We start from the raw sequence: 24241 nt of genomic DNA, 5'->3' as shown, positions 1-24241 counted from the left end.
CAGCTTCAACTAACAGTCCTGGGTTGTCCAACCCGGACAATGGTAACATATGTCTTCAGTCCTTTAAAAATCCCTCTACAGATTGTCTTTCTGATTATCATGCTAGTATATGCTTGTTTGAAGAAAGTTTACCAATAGAATTGCAATCAATCGCATGATCATGAGAGAAGTACCAACTATTCCACCAAGATATAGTCCACCACCAAAATATGCTTAAACAAATGTTATGTAAATAATGTGAAAGTATTGAGATAATAATTTTCAAAACTTTCAAAGGGGGGAAATATTATAGATCTGCTAATAAGTTAGAATTAATTGACTTTATTTGATTTTATAAAATCATTTGGAAAAATAAATATATTTTAATGAAACTTGTACTTGCACAGCAAAAGCTGCTATGAAATCCTCTGTACAACCCTGTACCAAGGCCAGAAGAATGGGCTAGAATCATTGTTTAAAACTTAGGTAACAAATTTGGGATTTTACAGATTTCTTTGTATTTGACTAGTCTTCTGTATGTAGAAAGTGTATTGAAATGTCAGAATATAGAATTAATGGGAACTGGGGAGAGTCGACTGGAACAACTCGTAGCTACCTGCCAAGAAATCGTGAACTTTAGTAAAAGGTAATTCCGGCAGGGGGAGATTGCGACCACCGACCCAAATACCACCTACCCAAATTGTACCCCAGACCCATTTCTGGACCTTTCTAACCTTTACTGCGCAGAATCGGATATGGGAGGAGGGTATCTTAATGATTTCGGGAAATATTATGATTATGTATGAATACTTAATGAATATGTATGAATAAGTTCTATATAGGGTGCATGATTTTGAAACTTGGCGTGCGTTGATCGTGAGAGGACTCACTCATGCACCCGGCTGTCAATAAAGAAGTGTCTGCTTATCTGCATCACATTGGTGTTGATAAGTTCTTCATTCCGAGATTTTGGTAACAGTTTAACCCCAGCCAGCAACCAAGCACCACGCAGCCGCTCACTTACTCTCTCCCACTTGGAGGGGTGGGAAGGAGAATCAGAAAGGAATGTAAAACTCAAGGGTTGAGAGAACAATTTAATAATTTAAACAGAATAAAAAAGTAAGAACAATAATAATAATAATAGTTATAATGGAAAGGTGGGGAAAAGGATAAAATCCAAAGGGAAAGGGAGAAAGGAAAACAAGTGATGCACAATACAGCTGCTCACCACCTGCTGACCAATGCCCAACCAGTCCCTGAGCAGCTATCAGCGGACCCTGCCCAACTCCCCCCAGTATATCAATACTGAGCATGATGTTCTGTGGTATGGAATATCCCTTTAGCTAGTTCAGGTCAGCTGTTCTGGCTCTGCTCCCTCCCAGCTTCTTGTATACCTGCTCACGGGCAGAGCATGGAAAACTGAAAAATGTTCCTGATTTAGAGTAAGCACTACTTAGCAACAACTAAAACATCAGTGTGTTATCAACATTATTCTCATACTAAATCCAAAACACAGCACTGTACCAGCTACTAAGAAAATTAACTCTATCCTAGCCAAAATCAGGACAAAGGGGCTCTACAGAAATGTTTTTCTCTTGCGTAATAGCACACATCTGGCTTGCTCTAGGCATGACAGTAAAGTCCTTTCATGGACAGAACAAGTCATTGTGTAATGTGACATGTTGAGTCTTCTGATACAGAGTTTTACTGCAAATGATTGTACCATTACAGTAATGAGCAATTGATTTCATAAGACTTTTTTTAATAGATGAGACCAGAAAAGGCCACGTTGTAGCTATCTGAATTCTGCACCTCCCTGGGTGAATGAATCATTTGGTCATAATGCAGGACAGTGTGGTGGGAGATCTGGCTGTGTGAGTGCACTAAGCAGCTTTCAAACCTATTTGGCGAGCCAGAAAGAACTCTCCAGCAAGCTGGGTGTAGGTCACAGGCTGCTAGGTGGATAGCCTTGTGATAGATAAGCTAATGGTCCCTTTTGTCCTTCATTTATAATCTGAATCAACTGCTTTTCGAAAATAGTTATCTACTCAATTCTGCACATAAGCATGGCTTCTGAATTTTTGGGTTTACATCTGCAGTTTATTAATTCCTTCATTTCTTCAGACAAGATGGGTTTTTTTTAAAGAAGGGAAATGTATGATTCACACTTTTCTATGATTAGTTTGGTATTCATTTTTGTCTGTTTGCTACTTCACAGCTCTCCCTGGGAGAGGCAACCAACACTCAGTCTGGCTGGATGTTCTCTGCCTTCTTCAACACTGCCATGAGAAGCTCAGAACTGGAGGAGAACATCTATGCTTTAATATTATTCCCAAACTCATCTGCATGTCGTGTTCAGAAGGCTTATCAGGTTGTCTTAATTAATACAGATTTCTCCAGAGTGTCATTGAGGTGATTCTGGAAAAAGAAAAAAAACATAGGAAATTTTTAGTCATAGAAATGGCTAATAAAGATTAAACTAGAGATATGGATAAAAATAATTTGAATGTTTGGTTAACATTTTTTTCCCTAATATAAATAAAATGCACTATAAACCAGCTTATTTTGAGACTTACAACTACATTGTATTGTTTTGTAACATAACTCTCAGAAGTCCTAGAGGTAGGAGGAAATCCTGGAGGAAAAGGAGAACCTGAAAAGTTTGGAATTAATTTTTGCTTGGTATCCAGTCAGTCAGCAAAATAGAAATTATAAAGGTGTGCTAGTCCACCCAGCACCCAAACTTGTGCAACTTTGTATTAAAGGCAATATCTCTTATTCTTAGACTTTTTCTTTGATTTTGCACACTGGGTAACAAAGTCACTTTTGAGACAAGGTAGTGCTCAGCTGTTTTCTTCAGCTGTGGGGACTTGAAGCTACAGGAGCAGGGCTGGGCACCATGGAAAGGAACGCTTAGACTTGCTGAGTAGTATTTCAGTGCAGTTTTTGACAACCCTTAAGAATAATCATTTCAAGTACCACTCAAATTATAAAAGAAAAACAACACAGCGTGCATGCACCGCATATAAGAATGATTATGTAATGGAAGGAGGTTGGTTCAGTGAGGGGAGCTGAAGAGAATCATGTGTATTGATTCATGCTGGTAAGGGCTGGGGTTGTAAGCACTCCCAGGCCTCCCCACTAGTCAGGCTTCCAAAATATTTTGGCAGATCACATTAGTCACTTGCACAAAATACTTTCCAATATAACTTGCACAATATAACTTTCCAAAGCACATCTAGAAGAAGAAACATGCATTTTCCTTCAGCAATCAGAACGTACCCATGTATTTGTTTGTTTTGATCTCACAGTTGTGCAATTTGGTATACTAATACAGAACTTGTTTAGCATAACTTGCTTAGCATTAGTAGCTAAATTTGCTGAAGCTTTAGGCTGCAAGCTGTGAACTTTCACCTAGTCAGCAAAAGAAGGCCCCAGAGCTGGTTTAAGCTGGAAGATAAGGAAGCTACATTCATTAACAGAAGCTGCAACCTTAGAAAAAAAAAATAGCCCGCCTAGAGACAATGAAAAGACCCAACGAAGAACAGGGAGACCCCAGACCCTAATATTACTACTGATCCAAACTGTCACGAGGGGCAGGGAATTTAGATTGTAAGGGTATAATTGCCTCTTTGTTCAAGGTCCCTCTTCAGAGGCACCCAGCTCAAGCTGTAGTGCTATTAATAAAAAGGACTTTATAGAAGAATCTCTTTGCAGCTTATTGATTCAGCAGAAACCCTGTTATGATTGCTGGCATGTGTAATTTCCATAACACAGCAAGGGCTGTCAAACATTGCTAGCACTTTGTTACAACGGTAATTTGCAGACTTACTGATTCATTCATGAAAGCGGTGAACACACAGACTTGAGGTCTGGGAAAACGGACGGTGTTTCAACTTATCCTAATAGTAAATTTAATTGTATTTTTCTTTCATATTCAGAAAGCAGCCGTACCCCTCCCAGGGGCGGAACAGCCAAAGTCACCTCCCCACCACACCGCCCTCCGGCGGAGCGTCAGGCGGCACCCAGAATGCACCGAGAAGTCGAACCACGCCCCGCGCCACCTGCGCACCCTGTCATGTGAAAGGTGACTCTGCCATCATTTCCGCCGCGTAGTGCAGGCCGGGAATGCGAGTCGCGATTGGCCGGCGCCTGCCTCGTTTTTCAGCGTGCTGGGGAGCAGGAAGCGGTAACGACAGAAGGAGCGCGGTAGGGTGAGGGGCTCCTTACGGTGAGTACCTAGCAGAACCGTCTCCCCACTCGGCGGAGTGGCGTGCCGCTGGGGCGCGACCTGGCCGGGAATTGAAAAGGGATCGATTTAATGCGCGCTTTGATGACGTAACAACGACTAACGAGGCGGCGGTGCCGCTAAACGCGTGGCTCGGGCCGGTACCGGTCTGGTCCTCTCCTCGGAGGCGCCCCTGTAGGATACCCGCGCCTGCTGGCGGTCGCCCGCGCCGCTCTCAGAGCGCCTGTTCCCAGCTGGTATTCGGCGTTGGCTAGGCCTTCCGCCTTCTCCTGCTTCTGGGACTCGGTGGACGCTCATTGGTTCCTCTGCCTAGGGTGGGCTATGATGCCGCCTTACGATTGGTGGGGATCGCGCTGACTGCCATCAGCGCCTGCTAATGGGGCTCTGGCTGGAGTGCGGGAGGCTGCGGCTAACCATGGGGTCCGCGGGCTGAAGTTCGGAGGTGGCGCGTGCGGCTGCAAGGGCCTTCGGCGGGCCTCGCCTCCAAGAGTTCTGCAGAGCCTCGGGCCGGCGGGAACTGCAAGAAATATCGATGCCATGTCGTGGTGCTGTATCGCAGTCGCTATGGGCAGCGTGAGGCCTCTCCTGTCCCTTGGCAGTGCGACGCTCGCGTGTGCCCTGCTTGGCTCGGTAGGGTGTAGGTGCCTAGGTCGCCTCTGCCTCAGCGGTAGGCCTCGGTCTGTGGCTGAGAGGGGACCGAGGGCCTGGCTCGCATCCATGCTTTGCGGTTGTTATTTTTGAAAAAAAAAGAAATGTATAGTGGAGTTCACAAGAAGTTCTCGTTTCTGTGTTATCGTGAAGCAACCACTGCTGTTACCCACCAAGTACCCTTCATTCTCTTTTCTGGAGATGGCAGTGGCTTGGCCAGTGTGCAGTCTGCTGATCCATGTTGTCTGAATTGCCATAACTCTGCTTTGCCTGCCTGTGTTTGTGTATGATCCATATAGGCAAAGAAAACAAATGTCTAGTGCCTAAAATAAGAGGAGTTCCTGCTGAAGTCCAGGATTATGGAAATAATGAGGTGGCTTCATTGAGGTAGATTTATATGAACAGATCTGTAAATTGCATGCATATCATGTGAGATGCATCTAGTGTCAGAAGTTGATGAGGTTAAGTCAGTGGTCAACTGAGTCTCCCAAGAAAATGCAAGTAAATAACTGAATTAATCCAGTTTCCATCACTCATCTATGAGCCTGCATGTAAGCATCAACTTGGATTGCTTCCGTCTGCCTGCCTTGGCGGCTTGTTTTTTCTCTGAGGACTCTTGCTCCAAAGTAGGTATTGAACATATGCTGTTCTGTTGGGCTTTCTTCTGCAATGTTACTGAGTTTAAAATGAGAATACTCAATGCTGCAGCTGTATTTAGATATGTGATAAATTCATGTGTTTTTATTAGCTTTGTGTTAATTTAGGACACTAAATTACTTATCGTTAGTTGTTTTCTTATTCTTACTTTTCAGTGTTCTGAAAAATACTTGAACTTTAAAATTTCTTAGATTGGGGGGGTGGTTAGAAGATCTTCCTATAAACATGCAATTTGGAAATTTGGATAGGTGGAAATCTTGATTTCGGAGTCAAAATTTTGTTTGGTTTAACTTTTAGGGAATTATGCTTTTAGCTGCAAGTCATCTATACTTGTACAATGTGTCAAAAATGGGCAAGAAGAATTAAATGATGAAGTAAGTGGCTGATAACTTCCCATGTGAGACTTTATGTGGAATACCAGATAACAGAAGAAAGCCTGGAGCTGTTGATCATCTGTCTTAGACCCATTGTTACAGATGAGGTGAAGTGAAGGCAGCAGCGTTCTCTTCCTTCAACCTCACCTTCCCCCTTGTGCCCTCACAAGATCCTAATGTGTATTTCAGCATCTGCTTGGGAAAGTAGTGATAGCAGATAGAACTAGACTTCCATAAGCAGTTGCTTCTGCTCATCTTTTTCATACTTTTGGCAAAATGACTTCTCCATTGGACAGTTTATCTGAGATGCAAGAAAGAGTGTGTTTTGTGGTAAAAATAGGAAATCCACAATTCCCTTTATTTGATGTTAGTCAGTCATAAGAAAACTTTGCTTTTAGCGTAACCAGGTAGTGCTGCTCCTCTACTTCTATTGAACCTCATATACCAGTATGTGTGTTTGTTGGGAGCGAGGTAGAATTTATGCAGCTGCACGGGGGAGTTAGCAAGCATGGTCGCATCAGCTCAGATGTGGTTAGTACACGTAAGGAACAGGTTTGTGCTCGGGACTTTCCAATTCTAGTTGCACACAAAATCTGCACCAGAAGTTAGGGACCACCTGTTATCTAGTTTCTCCTAGCACTCTGAAGATAATTCCCCAGAATTTTCTGTCTCTTTTGTTTGCAAACAAAAACCTTCAGAGTTGTGTGCCCAAGCTCAAAATGAATGTTTGGTTTGATACTAACTGCTCACCTGACTTTCTTCCTTCTGTTCATACTAAGTATAACAATAATGGAATTTGAGACATACCTTCACTCATTCAAGCCTAATCACTGTCTTCTCTCAGAAACAATGCTCTTTAAAGTGAGTTACTGTGAAATGAAACAAAGTTTCTATGTTAACGTGACTTTGAAATGTCTCTGCTTTTTCTGTGGCATTCTCAGCATGAGAGTCATGTGAATGTGGGAGTTGAAGATGAGTGCTGCTGCACAGAACTGAAGTCATTTTGCTTGGAGTTAAACCATTTCACAAATTAATTGAAGCGCTTGGCCTCTCTCCAGAGATTCTGCTGCATAAGCAGCAGACTAACATCTGTGTCTAATCCACAGGCACAGAATTCTGCTAAACCTCTTCAGGTTTGAGAACCTCTGCAACTCCTACCCCCAGCTATGTTTGCTGTATAAGTGAGGAAGGGCCATCAGGTTACAAGCCTACATGTCTCTTTCAAAAGGTTGGCAAAGAATATTTCACCTTGCAGGGGGAGAAGCATAAGAATGCTGGGTGAATAAGAAGCTCTTTGCTCTTGAGCATGACAACGCATTAAATCCCTGGCAACTCCTATGTAGTCAGAAGCTGAAAAGTGCTGCTTTATTACATCCTTATTTAAAGGAAGTAAACATCTTCTGTTCACTAGATACAAAATGTGACTTAAGTATGAAAATTTTCAGAACCGTTCTTCCACCAAATGGATTGGTAGAATTGCAAGAAGTAACTTTAAAGATTCTGATGTTATGCTGCTGAGATGTTGTAGAATAGCTAGCTATGGAGATACTAAATCCCTGCAGTACTTGCTTTGAGGGAGGTGGGCCCTTGTTGAATCTGTAGAATAAAGAAATGCACTTACCCACTTTGTTTTTTCATGTGTATAAATAAGGCCATACTCTAATTCATTAACCTTAATGTTTCCTACCTGTCAGGTAAACCTGTTACCAAGGCAGTTTGGTGGTTTTTTTCAGGGACTAAAAAACCAGTAAAGTGCTAGTTAGTTCATGTTTGTATACTAACCTGACTGTGCATAGTATTTACTGAGTGGCGCGGTATTTTTACTGTCCTACCACATCTTTTGCAGGCTAGTCCTTTTGCCACGGAAGCTGAAGAAATGATGGAATGTATCCAGGAATTCCCTGAACACTATAAAGTTATTTTGGATAGACTGAATGAACAACGTGAGCAGGACCAGTTTACAGATATAACTCTGATTGTTGATGGTATGTACAGGCCTGAGAACCAGTTGGTATACAGAGAATTTTGATAAGCTGTGCTAGGAAGCTGTTTGGTTTGTCACAGGTCAACTGGGCTGCTAACAAATTCTTGGTTCTATATTGGTGTGCAAATTGCTTGCAGAGTTTCATTTAAAATCTTGGGCTGAACAATCTCTCCAGCAGTGATTAATAATTTTGCTTCTGCTTTTCCAAACAAGGGGCTAAATATTTTCAGATAGAAGCCCACTTTGAAACTGCTGTACTACATTTAATGTATTGTCTAAGGATTTCCAAAACATTGTAAAAATATCTTTTCCTAACTTGAGCTGACTGTTTGGATTCGGAGAACTTATACATATATTGATATTTTTTAAAAAAATTAATATTAAACACAACCCAGAAAAACGAACAAGCAAAAAACCAGCATAAAATAGGATTGCCTTCTTGCTTCTCTGGTATCTGCCTACTCTTTTAATATATAGTTAAAATAGGGTAGAACAACTCTCTTTTTTTCTATGTGTTCTAAAGATACTAGTATTGGTTTCAAAGGAAGATGAAGATATAAATGCTTATTATCTCATTAGAAAAGGAGGTGTCTGATAGATCACCTAAGACTGCTTCTTATCCCAAACGTGTCTTAGAATGGATGAGCACTTCAAGAAAGATAGGCAGTGTCCACTAGGACAGAACTAGCTAAAGGAGTACCACTTGATCCTTAAAACGATAGCAAGAACTCACTTAAAGGAAAAGGGTCCTACAGAGCCTAGATTAGAAAAAAGTAAGCAAATGAAGAAAAAAATTACTCTTCTGGAATCACCATAGTTTCACTGGCATTTGCATAAAATCCTGAATGTTTGTTCCTTCTCTAGTATTACCAAATCCACATGTTGAGCTCAAAACTGTTTTCTTGTGTAGCTGTGTAGTTCTAATCCATGTTGCTTCTCTTACCTCTGTCCATGGAGCCTTATGAATGTTCATGTCTGCACCAGGGAGAAGGCAACACAGTGATGGGGAATACACAGCCTGGAAAACGGGAGGAACAGAGCAGAACTATTCTGCAGGGGTCTTTATGCTGGCAGAAGTGATGATAAAATACATCCGTATGTAAGAGCAGTAAAAACAAAGGAGAGCCTGGATAAAACCTGAGAGCTGAGCCCAAGACATACAGGAGAAAGTTTGCACAGGAACTTCCCATAACCTAAATATCTGAAAAGAGAAATGCTCTGGAGTGGGTCCTCCAGTTGACTGAGTTGCCTCTGCAACTTCAGCAAAGGTCTGTGATGTCAGCAAGGGTCTGCATGAGATAGGACAGGCTAGCTGCAGTAGTATCCCATGTTACAAGGAGACATACTAAGTGACTATATGCTGCTGGAATAGATTTGTAGACTGTGTGGTCTCTGTTTTGCATCTGCACTTATTTGGCACTATGAGTGAGGAAAGGTGTTATCCTAAACCAGAATTTTTGTCTCTCTTTGTAGGTCACCATTTCAAAGCCCATAAGGCTGTTCTTGCTGCCTGTAGCCAGTTCTTCTACAAATTCTTCCAAGATTTCACTCAGGAGCCCTTGGTGGAGATTGAAGGTAGTCCAATTCATGCAAATAAAAACCTTCAGAGTTGTGTGCCCAAGCTCAAAATGAATGTAGTATCCTTGGTATGGGCTTAAATGCGTGCTTAGTCATATCGATTAGCTTTCTAGATCTCAGCTCTTGGGTTGTTCTGAGGTAGTATTGTGGTTTAACCCTGGCTGGCAACTAAGCACCATGCTAGCCAGGCTTGCTCATTCCCCTCCGGTAGGATGGGGGGGGAAGAGTGGGGGAAGAGTCAGAAGGGTAAAAGTGAGAAACAAACTCATGGATTGAGATAACAATTTAATAATTAAAAAATAATATATTTTTTAAATGGTAAGGAAAAGAGAAAAAATAAGAGAAGAAAATAAAACTCAAAGACAAGTGACACAAATGAAAACAATTGCTTGCCACTAACTGACTGATGCCCAGCTAGTCACCGAGCAGTGGTCCCTCTGCCTGCCCCCCCCCAGTTCTATTGATGTGTCCCCTCCTAACTTCTTGCGCACCCCCAGCCTGCTCACTGATAGGGTGGTGTTAGGAGCAGAAAAGGCCTTGACTCTATAAGCACCTCTCAGCAGTAACTAAAACATCCCTGTGTTATCAGCACTGTTTTCAGCACAAAGCCAAAGCATAGCCCCATACTAGTTACTATGAAGAAATTTAACTCTGTCCCAGCCAAAACCAGTACAGATAACTATTGCCACTAGAAAAAACTTCCCCTGAAGAAAAATTAAAAAGATACCTTGGCTGGGGTGCAGGAACAGGATAGATATAGAACAATGCTTGCCTGGTAGGCAAGGAGTAATTTCTTAGAGCAATACTTCAGCTTCTAGTAACTTGCTGCTCAGAGGTCTTTTGAGAGAGCTATCATATTTTTATGTTTAAATTTATACATTTTTATTATTCTATACAAACAGCTTTTTGTCTATCTTATCCTTCCTTTTATCTTTGTCATGGCATGACTTTAGTTATTCCAGATTCACATGCTTCTGACTTCTTATTCCAACGTGAGGCTTTCAAGGGCGGCATCTTCATGAAACTGGCTGTCAAAGTACTGTAAGCAAAATGGTGAGCAGGCAAGTGTGCAAAACTGAGGAATTGCTGAAAGAGGCTGTTTGTCTTGCTTGTAAACAGGTGTAAGTAACATGGCATTTCGTCACCTAATTGAGTTCACCTATACAGCAAAACTAATGGTCCAAGGTGAGGAAGAAGCAAATGATGTTTGGAAAGCAGCTGAGTATCTACAGATGTTAGAAGCAATCAAAGCACTTGAAATCAGGTAAACACATAAGCCTATTTTTTTTCCCACCACTGAAATGTTGAGTCTTAAGAATCCTTTTATGAGAACTGGCTGCCAGTGTTTTGGAGTGCTGTTCTTTATCCTGGAACCTCCTAAACTTGTGTGGGACCATATACTCTACTGTAAAATATGGGTCAGAATTATAAAGGCTAAAAAATGAATGTCATGTTCTTTGGGCTGAAACTTGATGACAAGTGATATAGCTGGTAAATGTTGCAGACATTGTAGGGCTGTGAGTTGGTGGTAATTAATACCAGGTCTCTGTGGTATCTGACTGCCCACACCTGATTGAGAGCTGGATGTACAGTGATGATGTCTCTCAGGTAATTAGACCATATTAACAAGCTTGTGCTGGTGTTCTGATTTCATGTAGCTTTCTGCTTTTGAGAGAATAGGCAGTGATTTTAAAACTTCTTGGTGCAAAATTAATCTCTCAAACTTTTTGAACAAATGTAATTTTTATAATCTGTTTTATATGGGATCAGTACTTAATCAAACATTGCTGTGGCACCTTTTATCCAGTATGAGGAACTGTACTCCATTACCGAACTCCAACTTGAAAAAAGCAGGTGCCATTCCCATCATGCTGTTTTCCTTCCCCTTCCTTCCCTTTCACAAAGTGCTGTCATGTTCTCATTCCTTCTGTATGCTGCACCATTCTTCTGTCATGAAGCAGAGGGAAGGGCAATAAATACCTCCTGACATTACAGTTAGCCTTGCTTTCTCTTCTAGACCTGCTGGAAGGTTTTTGCATTCAGGCTAAGGAAAGACTGTTGCTGCTTCTTTATCTCCCCATAGACATGCTAGCTAAGGAGAGTGGCATTGGCCTCGAGTTTCTCTAGTAGCTAAACAAACAAAACCTCCATTGCATGGTACACTGGGAACTTGGTTTTCAACATTAGCGTTGATTTTTATTTTTTTTTTTAATCAATTTCTGTGGATTGGTAGCAGAGCTGAATAAGTGTGTGTGTGTGTATATATATATATTTTTAATAGGAAAGATGGGATTGTGCATTTCTAGTCTTACCCTCCCACCCCACCAACACCTTTTTTTTTGACATTATTAAGATTAAGCATGGTAACACCAAAAGAACTTTTTTTTTTCATTCAGGAAAAAAGCAGACCTTTGCTGTATTCTTAAGAAAATTAAGACATTTGAAACTGAAAAAGTATGTTCTAATTGGTATCACTTTGAATCTGTGTACACTGGTAAAGCTGTTGAACCAGGACTCAGATCAGTCAATCAAACTTAACTGTCCAGCCTTCAATTATTTCCCACTATTGTATAATGTTATGCAATTTGTTGGTTATGCATCACTAGTAAATGCTGTAATTCTTATGTTACAAGGAAACAAATGTTTTGCTTAACAAGCACACATGTAAGCCAGTCTATTCTTAAAGTTATTACCATTGTTCATAGGTTTTGAAAAAAATAGTGAGGGTTTTTTTGGTTAGAAAAACAAATTTGAGTACCATTGTCAGTCTGGTTTTCCCCTCCACAGTAAGAGGGGGAAGAATTGCAGTACAGTGCCTCTGTCTGAGCTTTAACTGAAAGGTGTAAGCTTCAGAAAGTTCAGCTAAAGTAGAGATTATTATAGAACCATTTGTGTAAGGTATCAGAGTTGCACATCACATAATCTAGACTAAAAAGAAAACAACCAGCTGTTATTCCTTGAAGTACAGTGTTGTATGTGTGTACCCCATTCAAAGTTTCACACCTGAGCCACACAATGTGCTCAAGGACGGTAGCCGCCTCTTTACTGAGCGGATTATTATTTTGGTACGTGATTCTAGAGCTACTTGCAGTAATGTGCAATGTAACTGTCACCTACTAGACATCAGGAATCTAGGCTAGGTGAAACTTACAGTTTAGCTGCTCTGTCTTCCTGTATCTGAATATAGTAAGGTGCAATTTAATAAGCTGTATCCTGCATTAGATCAGTAGCCATACATCTCTGCCATATGACATACAGATAGTGGAGAAAAACCTTATCTCTCCTATTACTAGAAAACTTGAAAGTAATAGGGAACAGGTTACATAAAAGGATTCATAAGGCTGCAAAGGAAGGTAAAAGCACAAATTACTTTTGTCAGTCTGATTTGAGGGGAAGATAGCCAGTCATTTTTGAAACCAATAATCAGTAGTAAAACCTCCAGCATGTAAGGATCGTGGATAGTCATGAGGGTGTGACTTGAAAGCATTGGCCCACTCAGCTCTGTCTGTGTTTGAGATGGCATGCTGTCCCTGACATCTTGGAGGAAGGGGGTTGTGTGTTTATGGTGCAAGGAGAAGAGGAATGGAGCTGGGGGTTGTGTTTAAGCCCAGAAAATTAAACTAGAATATTCTTTCCACATCCTGGTGGCTTTTTTTTACCTCTGCTGTTAGCTGTGTGCTTTCCTGAAGTACAAGATGTTATAATAATCATTGTGTGAAGTCACAGCTGCAGTGTTTTCTAATAAACTGTAAGTGCAGCAGGCAGTTGCATGCACTCCAGAGCTTAAGAGGTGAATAGCATAGGAAGGACTTGAATCTTATTTCTGAGTAGGCAGGCCAAAGAACTTCCTTTGGGGAAGTTTTCAAGTACAGAATTTCACAAGTTTCTTAGATAAACCTATGTCATTATGTTGGAAGAAGGGTTCGCCGGAGTCAAGAAGATGCTCAATATGAGTTATGCATCTTGCTCAACTTTATTAGTTTCTAATACTACTTATATAGAACCGATACACATGCATATTCGTAAAGCAGAAATATAATTGGTTAGTAGTCTCTAAACGCGCGCGGTTCTCACACCCCTAATAATCATGACTAAAATAAGCATTCTATCCATGTAGCTAATTGTGTTGCTGTGCTTCAGCCTTGTAGTTTGTTACTCCCTATTTTCCCATACCGCTCCCTATCTTTCTTGGCCCTGCACCTGCTTTCCCAGCAGCTGTAGCTTGTTACAGCCACAGCCTGTTGGCACAACATAATTACTTGGTCTCAGGATTCAAGAATAGCTCAAGGCTACCTTTCTTGTTAACTTCAGCACAGCAACTTCAGTACAATTCTGATTACAGGCCTATTCTAATACCAGGCCTGCGTTGTGCAGATCTTCAGAGATTCTAAGGCCGCACTTCTGCAGCCATTCTTCTACATTATTAGGCTAACTGGCCTCTCTTCTTGATAAGTGTCATGTATTGTTCAAGCGGAGCTATTTAAAACACTTTAGTAACCCTATGTCAAAGGCTCTGCAGCTTTAACCATGCTATTCTACAGCTCTAAGGGGTATAGGTTAAGGACAAATTAACTTCTGAAATGCATGCAGGTTATGTCGTTGTTAATCATTCAGCTTTGAGAAATAGCGAGTGTTTAATGCAGAAGCTCAGTAGCAGGTAGGAATTGTTATGTAAGTGCTTATGGATCTTAACTTTATGCAAATGCTTTGCAGGAACAAAGAAAATTCATCACCCTTAGAATCAAATCAAATGCAAGGTAAAAATAAACCCAAAAAGAGGAAGATAGCTGAAACCTCTAATGTTATCACAGAAACACTGCCATCTGCAGAATCGGAGCCTGTTGAAATTGAGGTTGAGATTGCTGAGGGGACAATTGAAGTGGAAGATGACAGCATTGAAACACTTGAATTAGCTTCTGCAGAGCAACGTATAAAGTACATACAGACAACGGGTACATCGGATGAATCTGCCTTGGCTCTTTTGGCAGATATCACCAGTAAGTATCGTCAGGGAGAGACAAAATGCCAGATCCAAGGAGAAGGTGATAGTGCAACTGATCCCTCGTGCAAACAGGTAGAAGGTATTGAAATTGTGGAACTTCAGCTGTCACATGTGAAGAATTTATTCCACTGTGAGAAATGTAACCGTTCATTTAAATTGTTATACCATTTTAAGGAACACATGAAAACACACTCTACTGAGAGTTACAAGTGTGACACGTGCAATAAAAGGTACCTACGAGAGAGTGCTTTGAAACAGCACCTCACCTGTTACCACATTGATGAAGGTGGTGCCAGCAAGAAGCAAAGACCTGGCAAAAAAATACATATATGCCAGTACTGTGATAAGCAGTTTGACCACTTTGGACATTTTAAAGAACACCTCCGGAAGCACACAGGTAAGAGCACTGCTATGGCCCTGTATTTGTGGCTTTGGCTCTAGCATTTTGGGGTTTTGCATGTTTGGGGGAAATAGAGAATATGTTGAAGAAAACACGTGAGTCCGGAGTGCTAGAAATACTTGGCTTCTAGTTATAACTAAAATGTTCTTTTGGTTTTGGGTTTTGTTTTGTTGGGGGTTTTTTGTTTCTATTTATATAAAATTTGAGGGATTGATGTGGTTAAAAATAGGTACCCAAAACCAGCTAAAAAGTGCTAATGAAGCTTCTCTCTCAAGTCTATTAAATCTTAAAGATTTTTTTTCAAAATCACTTCTTAAAGCACGTGTTCTTCTTCAAAAGTACCAAACTGAGGAGATTCTCTCTTATTTTCCTTTTCTTATTTATTATGTTAGTAAATGTTTCTGTTGAAATATCATCCGAACTGTGAGCTTCTTGATGGAATAAACCATTTAAAGGGTTTCTTTAACTAACAGAACTTCTGAGCAAATGCTTATTAATGCATTAGGCATAAAATACTTCCCTAACAACTCTCTCTTGTACCACCTTGTTTGAAAGTTTCATCCTTGCTCTTGACATCTCACGTACGATTTCATTTTCTTTGTTAATTAACGCAGCAAAACATTTCTAGTGACTATAGTAGACTTTATAATAGTTATATATATAATATTTACTGTAAAATCTTCCTCTCTGAAATCTGGATAGCATCTTTTGGGTACAAAATTACTTGTGCTCCTTCTTCTGTATAATATGGGAGGTTAAGATGTTATTTTTTAATCTCGCTGAAAAGTCTGTACTATCTGAATAGGTACTGAGCATCATATATTTTACATTCAGAGAGTTATCTATATATGTTGTCCTGACCTTTCAAATGCTTTTGTTTAATATGTCAGTCATGAGTCATCAGTAAGAATTTAATGGAGGGTAGCAGTCCTATTTCTTTCATGGCTTGTTGTTGCTAAAGCCTTTAAATTAGAATTTCTTTGTATCTGTGTATGAGACTGCTGGGTATTGATATATGATACTCTAGCCTACTCCCAATAGTCCCTTAAAAGTTGCATTTTATAAAAAGTCTTTGATAAATCTTTATCCCCTATGAAGTAGGGAGTGTTTCTCCATTATGACCAAGCCAAATACAAGCTACTTAACAAGTCCTTTCAGAGAAAAGTTTGTGGTGGATTTAACAGAGGTAACCCAAATATCAGTGTGGTGGTTGCTGTTGTAATGAAGGATTTTAGGGATGAAGCAACTTTTAGCGTATCACAGGAGATGCAGAGTACTTTTGAAATATTTTTTGATACAAGTATAACATATGGAATCTAATTAGTTTCAGTTCAGCATTTTGAAAGCCTTAAGCTTAAAATTCAACTAGATACTGCTGTTTAACTGTGGTCTCCTAAGGTCAGTGGAAAAACTCCCATTGAGCCAAAGGCTTTTGAAGTTCTTAATTCTGTATAGCACTGGTTGAATACAAAAAATTAAAAGGCATGGGAGAAAATGGCCTACAAAGTATTTGATACTGTTGCTGCTTAATTGCACCAGCAGCAATAACATGAAAGTAGCAATTGGAGCAGAAATAGATACCTTATCAGGGTTAGTAATTCTTCTTGATGTTGGAATTTGACATTACCAATGGCTATTATCTTTGTCTCAATAAAAGAAAGGAAGGAGAAATATGGCGTTTTTCTCATGCATGTGTACAGTGCCTTAAGCAGTTTCTGAATCTCGGGGAAAAAAAACCTCAAAATTGTCTTGTATGTCATGTAATAGAAACATATTAATATAGTCATCTCCAGAACTTACAGAGAGGGAAGCTTTTTGGCCTGATCTAATGATTTTTATTTTTTTTCCCTTAATGAGAATGAATGAAACTTAGCAATCATAAGTAATTCATAAGACAGAAATTCTGCAAGGCTGCATTGATAATAATGTATATCTGCTGAGTTCAATAGCTCTAACTTGTCTTATACAAGAAAAGCAATTTTTTCATACAGAAATCAATCTTAGAATTAAGCTAGATCTAATCCTAATATTTTGCAAAGTTTATATCCCCTAGCAGACACTGAATAGCTTTGTTTCCCTCTGACTTTATTGGGAGTTTTGACTGCTGAATATTTCTCAAAGTTAGGCCTTCCTGATTATATTTTTCTTTTTATGGAGAATGTGTGTGTGCTTATGTGAGCAAAGGTGGAATGAAGGAGTTGTGATGCGTTCCAAGCAGCTAAATTAATCTGACCTTGTCTGAAAACCCTGTAACTGAAGTAATTTGTACACAGATTATACAAACTTCTTGGGAAAAATTATTCAAGGTCTTTGCCATTCTTCATAAATCTAAAATACATTTTACAGGTGGTGTACTTCGAACTGCAAATAACATCTTCAATTAGAGTGAATAAACCGACTCTATTTACATACCTTGAATAAATGATCCCAAGAAGTTAATTTGATAAATGCCTGCCTTTGTGGTGGTGATGGGGGAAACCAACCAAAACCCCCCAACTAGGCTTACTATTTCTTTCTAAACCCAATCTAAATAATGATATGGCAGCTTTATGGTTATGGTTTAATTTCCTGGTATTTTTTACATATTAGGTAAATAAAAGTCACTGTGGTGTTATGAATGTCTTTGGGTTAAAAGAAAATCCACCACTTATTTTGGGCAGTCTCCTTCCTGTGGCTGTAGGATTATAAAGGACCAGTGCAATATTGGACTGTCTTAGATCAGAATTTCTGTCCTGTGAGTTAGTTAAGACTGGCAAGTGAAATCTCACCTGTTCTCACAAATGGAAAAAAGATAATTATAAAGGAGGGTTCCGGCCTGATTAACAAAAATCTCACTTAGATGAGACTGAACTTGTAGTTGGATGACACCTTGGGGAAAGAGAAGCAAGTTGTCACCTTTAGCAGAGTTGTTTATCCCCCAGTTCGCCAGTGTTTCTTAAGCTGGAGGCAGGCTGACATGCTCTCTGTATTTTCCATTGCCGCTGTGACCAGCGCAGCTGAGGTAGCAGCATTGATTTACACTGTGCAGGAAGTCACACAATGTCTTTTGGCCTTTGGATATCACCACTGTTGTCTTTGAATTGTCACTTTCAGATACTTTTGGCAGAATGCATTGAAGATTATTGAAGAATTTGAGTAAGACTAAAATAAATCTGTCCTTGACTGGGTGGTGCCTTGCTCCAAGTAACTCTTTAAATGTGACCAGATTGTAGGGTAGGTGAAGATCTGTGGTGTTTTGTTCTGTAGTATCCTCTTGGCTGACCAATATATTTGGTTGCTCATGCAAAATCTATGATTTTTGATCTGTAAGACTGGTGGCAGTTCAGCATCCTCTGTGTTACCTGTACTACAGTCTCAAAAAACAGCCTTTTATAACCATCAAGGGGAATATTCCCACCATTTAACACTTTTCTGTGGCCTTTAGGTATATAAGTGAGAATTATAGGCTACTTGGCTATTTCTTTTGAAAAGTTAGTTAGGCACTTCTGAATATCTTTTTATTTCTGAAAATACAGGTTTATTGGCTTTCCATCTCAGTAGTCAATAACTACTGCGCTTCTGAAAATGCATGCTTTTAAACTTAATCATCTAGAATAGATTATTACATTTTCACTGAAATGTCTCGGCCTCTTTTAGAGTTCATTAAGCAGTTTGTTTCAGTAATGTTTGTATCAGTACCTCCACAGATTAATTATCAGACTTTCAGAAGAAACACACTGTTCCTAATTTTTTTTAACGTTAATTTCCTTGAATTTCATTGTGTTTGTGTATGATAAAATTAGTAAACAGACACCAGTTCTTTGTTACTACTTGATGATGGTAATAACAATGTACAACTTTGGATGAAAGTTTCGGGTTTTGTTTTCTGTGTTTTAATACTGATGCATTGTTACTTCATGGTCATTCTGTGCCAGCTTCTTTTTCTGGAGCTCAGTTTCAGCTCTCAAGCATAAGCTATTATTCTTGAAAATAAAACTTTGTATTATTTATATATGACTTCTTTAATGTGTCAGTATACACAAATTCTGAGTCTTTAACTGTTAATATTATCAGGTAAAAAGAGAGAAATAGCTGCTATTTTTTTAAGATATTTCATCAGAATAATAATTAACTTACGTAAAAACCTAAGTATACCTTAAATAGCACTGGGAATTATGTTGGGGTGGGTTTTTTTGTGGATGGGTTTTTTGTTGTTGTGTTATTTTTTTAAATAAATGAGAGCTATGACTTGATAGGTTTTTGCCTTTTATTTATATTTTAAAAGTTTATCTAGAACATCTTTCACTTCTGCAGAATAATCTGGTTGGCCATGTCTTTACAGCATGTTTATCAACCTACACAAAAGGGAGAGGGGAAGAAGGGAGAACTGACCAATAACTGGCTGGTTTTATACACTTACAAATCCCTGCGTCTGTCTTAACAGGTGAAAAGCCATTTGAATGTCCAAACTGCCATGAACGTTTTGCTAGGAATAGCACGCTCAAATGTCACCTGACGGCTTGTCAGTCTGGAGCTGGAGCTAAAAAGGGAAGAAAGAAGCTGTATGAATGTCAGGTGGGCAATAGAAGTAGCAGAATCTGAGGCTAGATAACCTTCCTGTCCTGAGGGAGTGTGGAAGTACTGAGCAGGAAAGGCAACAAGAGTGGGCTTATGTCTCCAAGAACTACTTTTAGTAAAATAAATTATAAAGATTGCATTCAACCACAACATGAGGGTAAATTCTTATATCTAAGTAGTTCTATTTAAAATATGGAACTACTGATGCGGAGCTTCATAATACTTTGTTAATCAGAGAGATTCTTGTGAGTAGGTAAGTGTTCACCTGCATCTTGCTGATCTTTCTGCTTCCTTTTTAAGGTTCTTGATGCACTGACCTAGACCTTTCCTGCTTGTGAGCATGCTTCACTAAAGTCCAAAATATAAAGTACTATTTTGTTTCCTATTGTATTATTCCATTTAATACCAATATATTGACTTTGTTTGGAAAGTCATTACAGATTGTCATCATAAGTTGGAATGTTTTAAGCAAATATAAATGCTGTAAATGGATAGCTATGGTATTTGGTCGCTGTACGTAGCTGACATTTGAAAAGCTGTTCAGAAGAATGTTACTTAACTTTTAAAAGTTGATTTTGAAAAGCTATAAAATATGAGAGCTGAGGTTGGTTGTAGCATTGTTATTTGCCATTTTGCTGCTCCACTGCTGTGACAGTCTCAACCCCCCTGTTAAGGCTCACAGAATGGCTGTGGTTTGAGGTTAAATTGGGTTGTGTAGTAAGCAAAACTGCTGGATGTTAGCTTTATTTGTTCCAAAAAAACAGTGATCTTATTCACAGAAAGCAGTGAATACTGCAGGAGATGAATGAATTGTGTGTTACTAATCAAATAATCAGAAGTTTCACTGATGCTGTTGCATCGTTTAGTTGTTATGCTAGTCTGAAGTTTATACTTGGGAATATGTGTTTGTCTTAAAGATAAGTTTGTTTGAACATGAAAACGACTGTATAACACAAAATTGTACATAGTAGCTTCAATGAAGCTACTGTTTTGTATTTGTGACCCTTTGGTTTAATTGCGTTCTCTGATACAGATATTGTGAATACGGGTTAGTATTATTTCAGCCTGCAGCAACTATGGCAATTCTTGGATATTTTTTTTCTTTTCCTCTTTAGAACTAAATTTGAATAGTGTTCAATAAATTAAATCTTGGCTCACTGAACAAAGAGGAGAGAACAAAATTGCGCTTGCTTGATAAGCGCTTTTGGTGCTCTTCATTGTATGCCTTGAATACTGAATTAGGCTCAACATGGCAAGAACGGTAATTACGTGCTTGGGCATTACCAATAGTCATTACCTTTATGATTAAGTAATTTTGAGTACTTATCTATAAGGTTAGTATTTTTAGTGTGTGTGCAGCTTCTTTCTAAAGCATGAGCCGAGGGACGGACACACACAAGAAAGCACTGGCATTGCAAACATGGTTTTAAGATCTCAACAGCAAAATGGGGATATTCAGCTCTATTACATAGACCTGTTTCTTGAGTTAATCCCTCTCAGATACTCCATCATCCTTCTGTGTTGCTGAAAATTGAGAAGGAACATTCTGTTTCAAAAATTTGCTAAGTGACACACATGTTCTTTGCTTCTTTCTGCAGCCAAGAACACTTGCATGGACAAAGACCCCTGAGCCTGTTTCTTTACTCTGAGCCTGACTCTACCCCACTCTTCTCTCTCTTCTACCCTGGCATCTCATTCATTTCTGCAGTCTCTGTGTTGTTTTCAGGTTACTTAACTCAGTGCCAGCTGAAGGGAAGGAAGTGTGCTCAAGTGCTTTGTGAAAATACTATGTCTGCAGTCAGAGCAGTACTTTTAGCTGGAAGAGACTTAAAGGGATGGAGTTTTGAGAGATTTTTATCTGCTGAATTCAATCAAGTATTTTTTTTTTTATGGCAAAATGGGAGAGTTTAGTCTAGCTGGGTAAATCTTACAGTGCCGTGAACAAATGAAAGCTGATAAGAAAAGTTGGCTAATAGTACTGCATCTAGAACTTCAGTAAAAGGACAGTTTGTATTACACTTTAATCATATAATATTATTACATAAATGGCTTTCCACCCAAAATTCTAGCACCAGACATTTACTGGGGTGTGAATCTGTATGTGAATTTCACATAAGGTTAAAATAAGAAAACTTTCAAATGCTGTACTGACTCATAAATTTTGTAGGTATCCTGTGTATGCACAACTCAAAATGGCACACAGTTTCTTAAAAATAAATATGCCAGGTCTTATGTTCATCTGAAACTGACTTCTCAGCTTTTAACTCTAATGTACGTGTGGGTAGGTGGTTTTTTTTTTAATCCAAGTAGCAAGCTACACTGTGTGAAGCTATGATCTCAAATAGGCACTATATTTAGTCATATTTTTGTTGGCACTGTTTAACATACTGTATCTTTTTTTTTCAGGTTTGTAACAGTGTGTTTAACAGCTGGGATCAATTTAAAGATCACTTGGTAATACACACCGGTGACAAACCCAACCACTGTACCTTATGTGATTTGTGGTTTATGCAAGGCAGTGAGCTGAGAAGGCATCTCAAAGAAATGCACAATATTTCAGAACGAATAGTAACAGAAGAGGTTCTCCCAGTGGAAGCTGAACCAGTAACATCAATGACTATAATAGAACAAGTGGAACAAGTCCATGTCCTACCAGTAATTCAGGTACAAGTGGATCCTGCACAAGTAACTGTGGAACAGATGCACCAGGATCTCGTACAGGACGATCAAGTGAAAGGCACACAGATGGATGAACTGCAAGAACAGGTGCAAATCAGTTACTTGGAAGTTGAACGCATTCAGACTGAACAAGGTGCTGAAGTTCATGTGGAGCAGTTACATGTTGAGCATGTAAATCAAATACAGATGGAAGTACTGGCAGAACTTATAGATGGAACAGACCTGGAACAAGTAGAATATGAAAGCATTGATCAAGGAGAAGCAGAAGAAAAGGAAACTAGTCAAGTAGATGATAAGAAAAATCATGAACAAGCTGAAGACTTAAAAACTCCACAACTAGTGGACACACAGAATGAAAAGATGGATGACTAGGACAACCACACCATGCAGGTTTAGGAATGAAATACTCAATTATTTTTGTTAGCTTTTACATTGGTTTTTGAACCATCAGTGGTCATCTTTCCAATATGCTGTCCTTGGGAAGCTGGACAAGTGGACTGAAGTTAACTTTCTTCATGTGCAACTAAACTTCTCTCATATGTGAAAAATAACTTTCCCATTCATGTAATACCATGGAACAGAAACTACCGCAGGCATGGACAGCTTTGTGAGGATTTTAATAATGAATAGCTTGTATCACTGTTACACCATCCCTGAGTATATGTAAGAGTAACTTCACCTCTTTTCCTCTTGTCATAGAACCAAGCTCTTGTTATAGATTTGCAGGGTGTCTGTGGCAGAAGAATCAGTAAAATCTGGTGGGTTCTATTGTAAGTGGCCAATTGGATACATGTGAATTTTCTGGACATATCATTTGCTGTTTCCTAGTAGTGGTCCCTAACTTTCAGGCTGGGGAGAAATCATTGTTGCTGGAGGTCTTGGAGAACAAAAATCCTGTGCCTTTTCAATACTTTTTAAAGTTCCTAGAGTGTTCAAGAACCTAGTTTAGTAAAAGGCAATGTAGGTAATGTTATAGTGCTTTATATTTTTGCTTATAATTGGCAGCTACTGATATTTTAATTTTTTTCCCCATTAAATTGAGGGGGAGGGAGGAAACAAATTTCACATGGAGGCAGCAGGACACTCTAAAAGGGATGCTTTAAATTAGGAAAAGCTCAGTAGAATCTGTGGTAAACATGAGATAGAAGACAGCTACCAGAAGACTCTTCTATAAATCATTTATGAAAATGAATATTTTTAAACATAAGTATAGAGAAGACTTGTCTATATGGTATCAAGTTCCAGTTTTTTTGAAATTAAATTCTGACACTTGACACAAAGATGTTGTACTAAAAGTAAAAGCCATAGGTATGAGTGCTAAAATGTGGACTGAAAATTAGAAGCGTAAATATTTTAATCAATATTAGACAATAAAACAATACCAGCCATGAAATATTGCATTATTTTCTTAATCTAATAAATTGGGAGCAACTGAGTGACTGGCAATTACAGTGCCAGCTCCCAGTGACAAGACTTGATCTTATTTTAATAAGATTAATAGCTCATTACTATAAAGTTACATTTGTTTAGAAAATATTTGTCTAGCTCTGTTTAAGGATGCGAAGGACTTCTAATTCTCAATTATTGCCTTGAGATTGGAGGTACCTCCATACTTCCGAAAACCTTTCTTTTTGAAGCCTTAGCTGAAGGGAAGAATTTTTGCAAGGGCGTTCCCTTTTGGTAATCCTGTAGTTCTTAGTTAGAATCAAGCTTTTCTATTCAGTCTTCTCCAAATGCAGAGTTATTTCCTGAGATTTGTGCTTTCATTTAGTCTCATTCAAAATTATTCTTGTGTTTCATTGTAGCATAGCCTTCTAGAAACTATTGCAAAACCAACATGGATCTCAATTAAAATTTCAATTTGATTAATGTAACTTGCATATTTTTTTTGTGTTTTCTGAGATGCAAATAATATGTGATGAGAATTCTGTGCAGAGGGAAGAATGTGGCCCAATGTTAATCATGAAAGTTGGCTGTTGTATTTATGCCTGACTTCTGATAAGAAGCCTATCTTTTGACAACACAGAGGGGACAGGCCTGCTTGCTTAGCTGCGTAATTCTTAATTGTTTAGGTATTTGTACATATAGCCACAAGGTCTGTATCCGTGGAATTAAAGGAACAATCTGCCTGTGT

General features: G+C 39.1%; 1 protein-coding gene and 1 long non-coding RNA gene across 8 annotated transcripts; one reads left to right on the top strand and one right to left on the bottom strand.

Annotated features, from left to right (window-relative positions):
- Positions 1-1053: 1053 nt before the first annotated feature.
- On the bottom strand, positions 1054-4479 carry LOC130142054 (uncharacterized). Its single transcript, XR_008819279.1, has 3 exons — positions 4373-4479; positions 4052-4270; positions 1054-2397 (listed from the first exon to the last, which is right to left on the bottom strand). It is a non-coding gene; the product is annotated as an uncharacterized LOC130142054 (long non-coding RNA).
- LOC130142053 (zinc finger protein 131-like) lies at positions 4086-23981 on the top strand. 7 transcript variants are annotated; one of them, XM_056323478.1, is made up of 8 exons: positions 4129-4210; positions 7014-7135; positions 7754-7892; positions 9365-9466; positions 10589-10733; positions 14183-14868; positions 19295-19425; positions 21835-23981. In XM_056323478.1, the coding sequence occupies exons 3-8, from the start codon at positions 7784-7786 to the stop codon at positions 22477-22479; spliced, it is 1818 nt and encodes a 605-aa protein (XP_056179453.1). In that variant the 5' UTR covers positions 4129-4210; positions 7014-7135; positions 7754-7783; the 3' UTR covers positions 22480-23981. The 7 variants fall into 7 exon arrangements, with proteins under 7 accessions (XP_056179452.1, XP_056179453.1, XP_056179455.1 ...); XM_056323479.1 differs by lacking the exon at positions 4129-4210 and adding an exon at positions 4585-5502; XM_056323477.1 differs by lacking the exon at positions 7014-7135 and having other exon boundaries at positions 4086-4210.
- The last annotated feature ends 260 nt before the right edge of the window (positions 23982-24241 follow it).

Source organism: Falco biarmicus, chromosome W, assembly GCF_023638135.1.
Source record: "Falco biarmicus isolate bFalBia1 chromosome W, bFalBia1.pri, whole genome shotgun sequence".
In the NCBI taxonomy this organism is placed as follows: Eukaryota; Metazoa; Chordata; class Aves; order Falconiformes; family Falconidae; genus Falco; species Falco biarmicus.
Note: the sequence above shows the minus strand (reverse complement) of the source record. Positions and strands in the feature narration are given on the sequence as shown.

Bases quoted from the DNA above. Each gene is read 5' to 3' on its own strand.
- LOC130142053 (XM_056323473.1), top strand. From the start codon at position 5,416: ATGAGCCTGCATGTAAGCATCAACTTGGATTGCTTCCGTCTGCCTGCC. The intron at 14,869-19,294 runs GTAAGAGCACTG...CTGTCTTAACAG, and splicing joins ACACCTCCGGAAGCACACAG to GTGAAAAGCCATTTGAATGT. The intron at 19,426-21,834 runs GTGGGCAATAGA...TTTTTTTTTCAG, and splicing joins AGAAGCTGTATGAATGTCAG to GTTTGTAACAGTGTGTTTAA.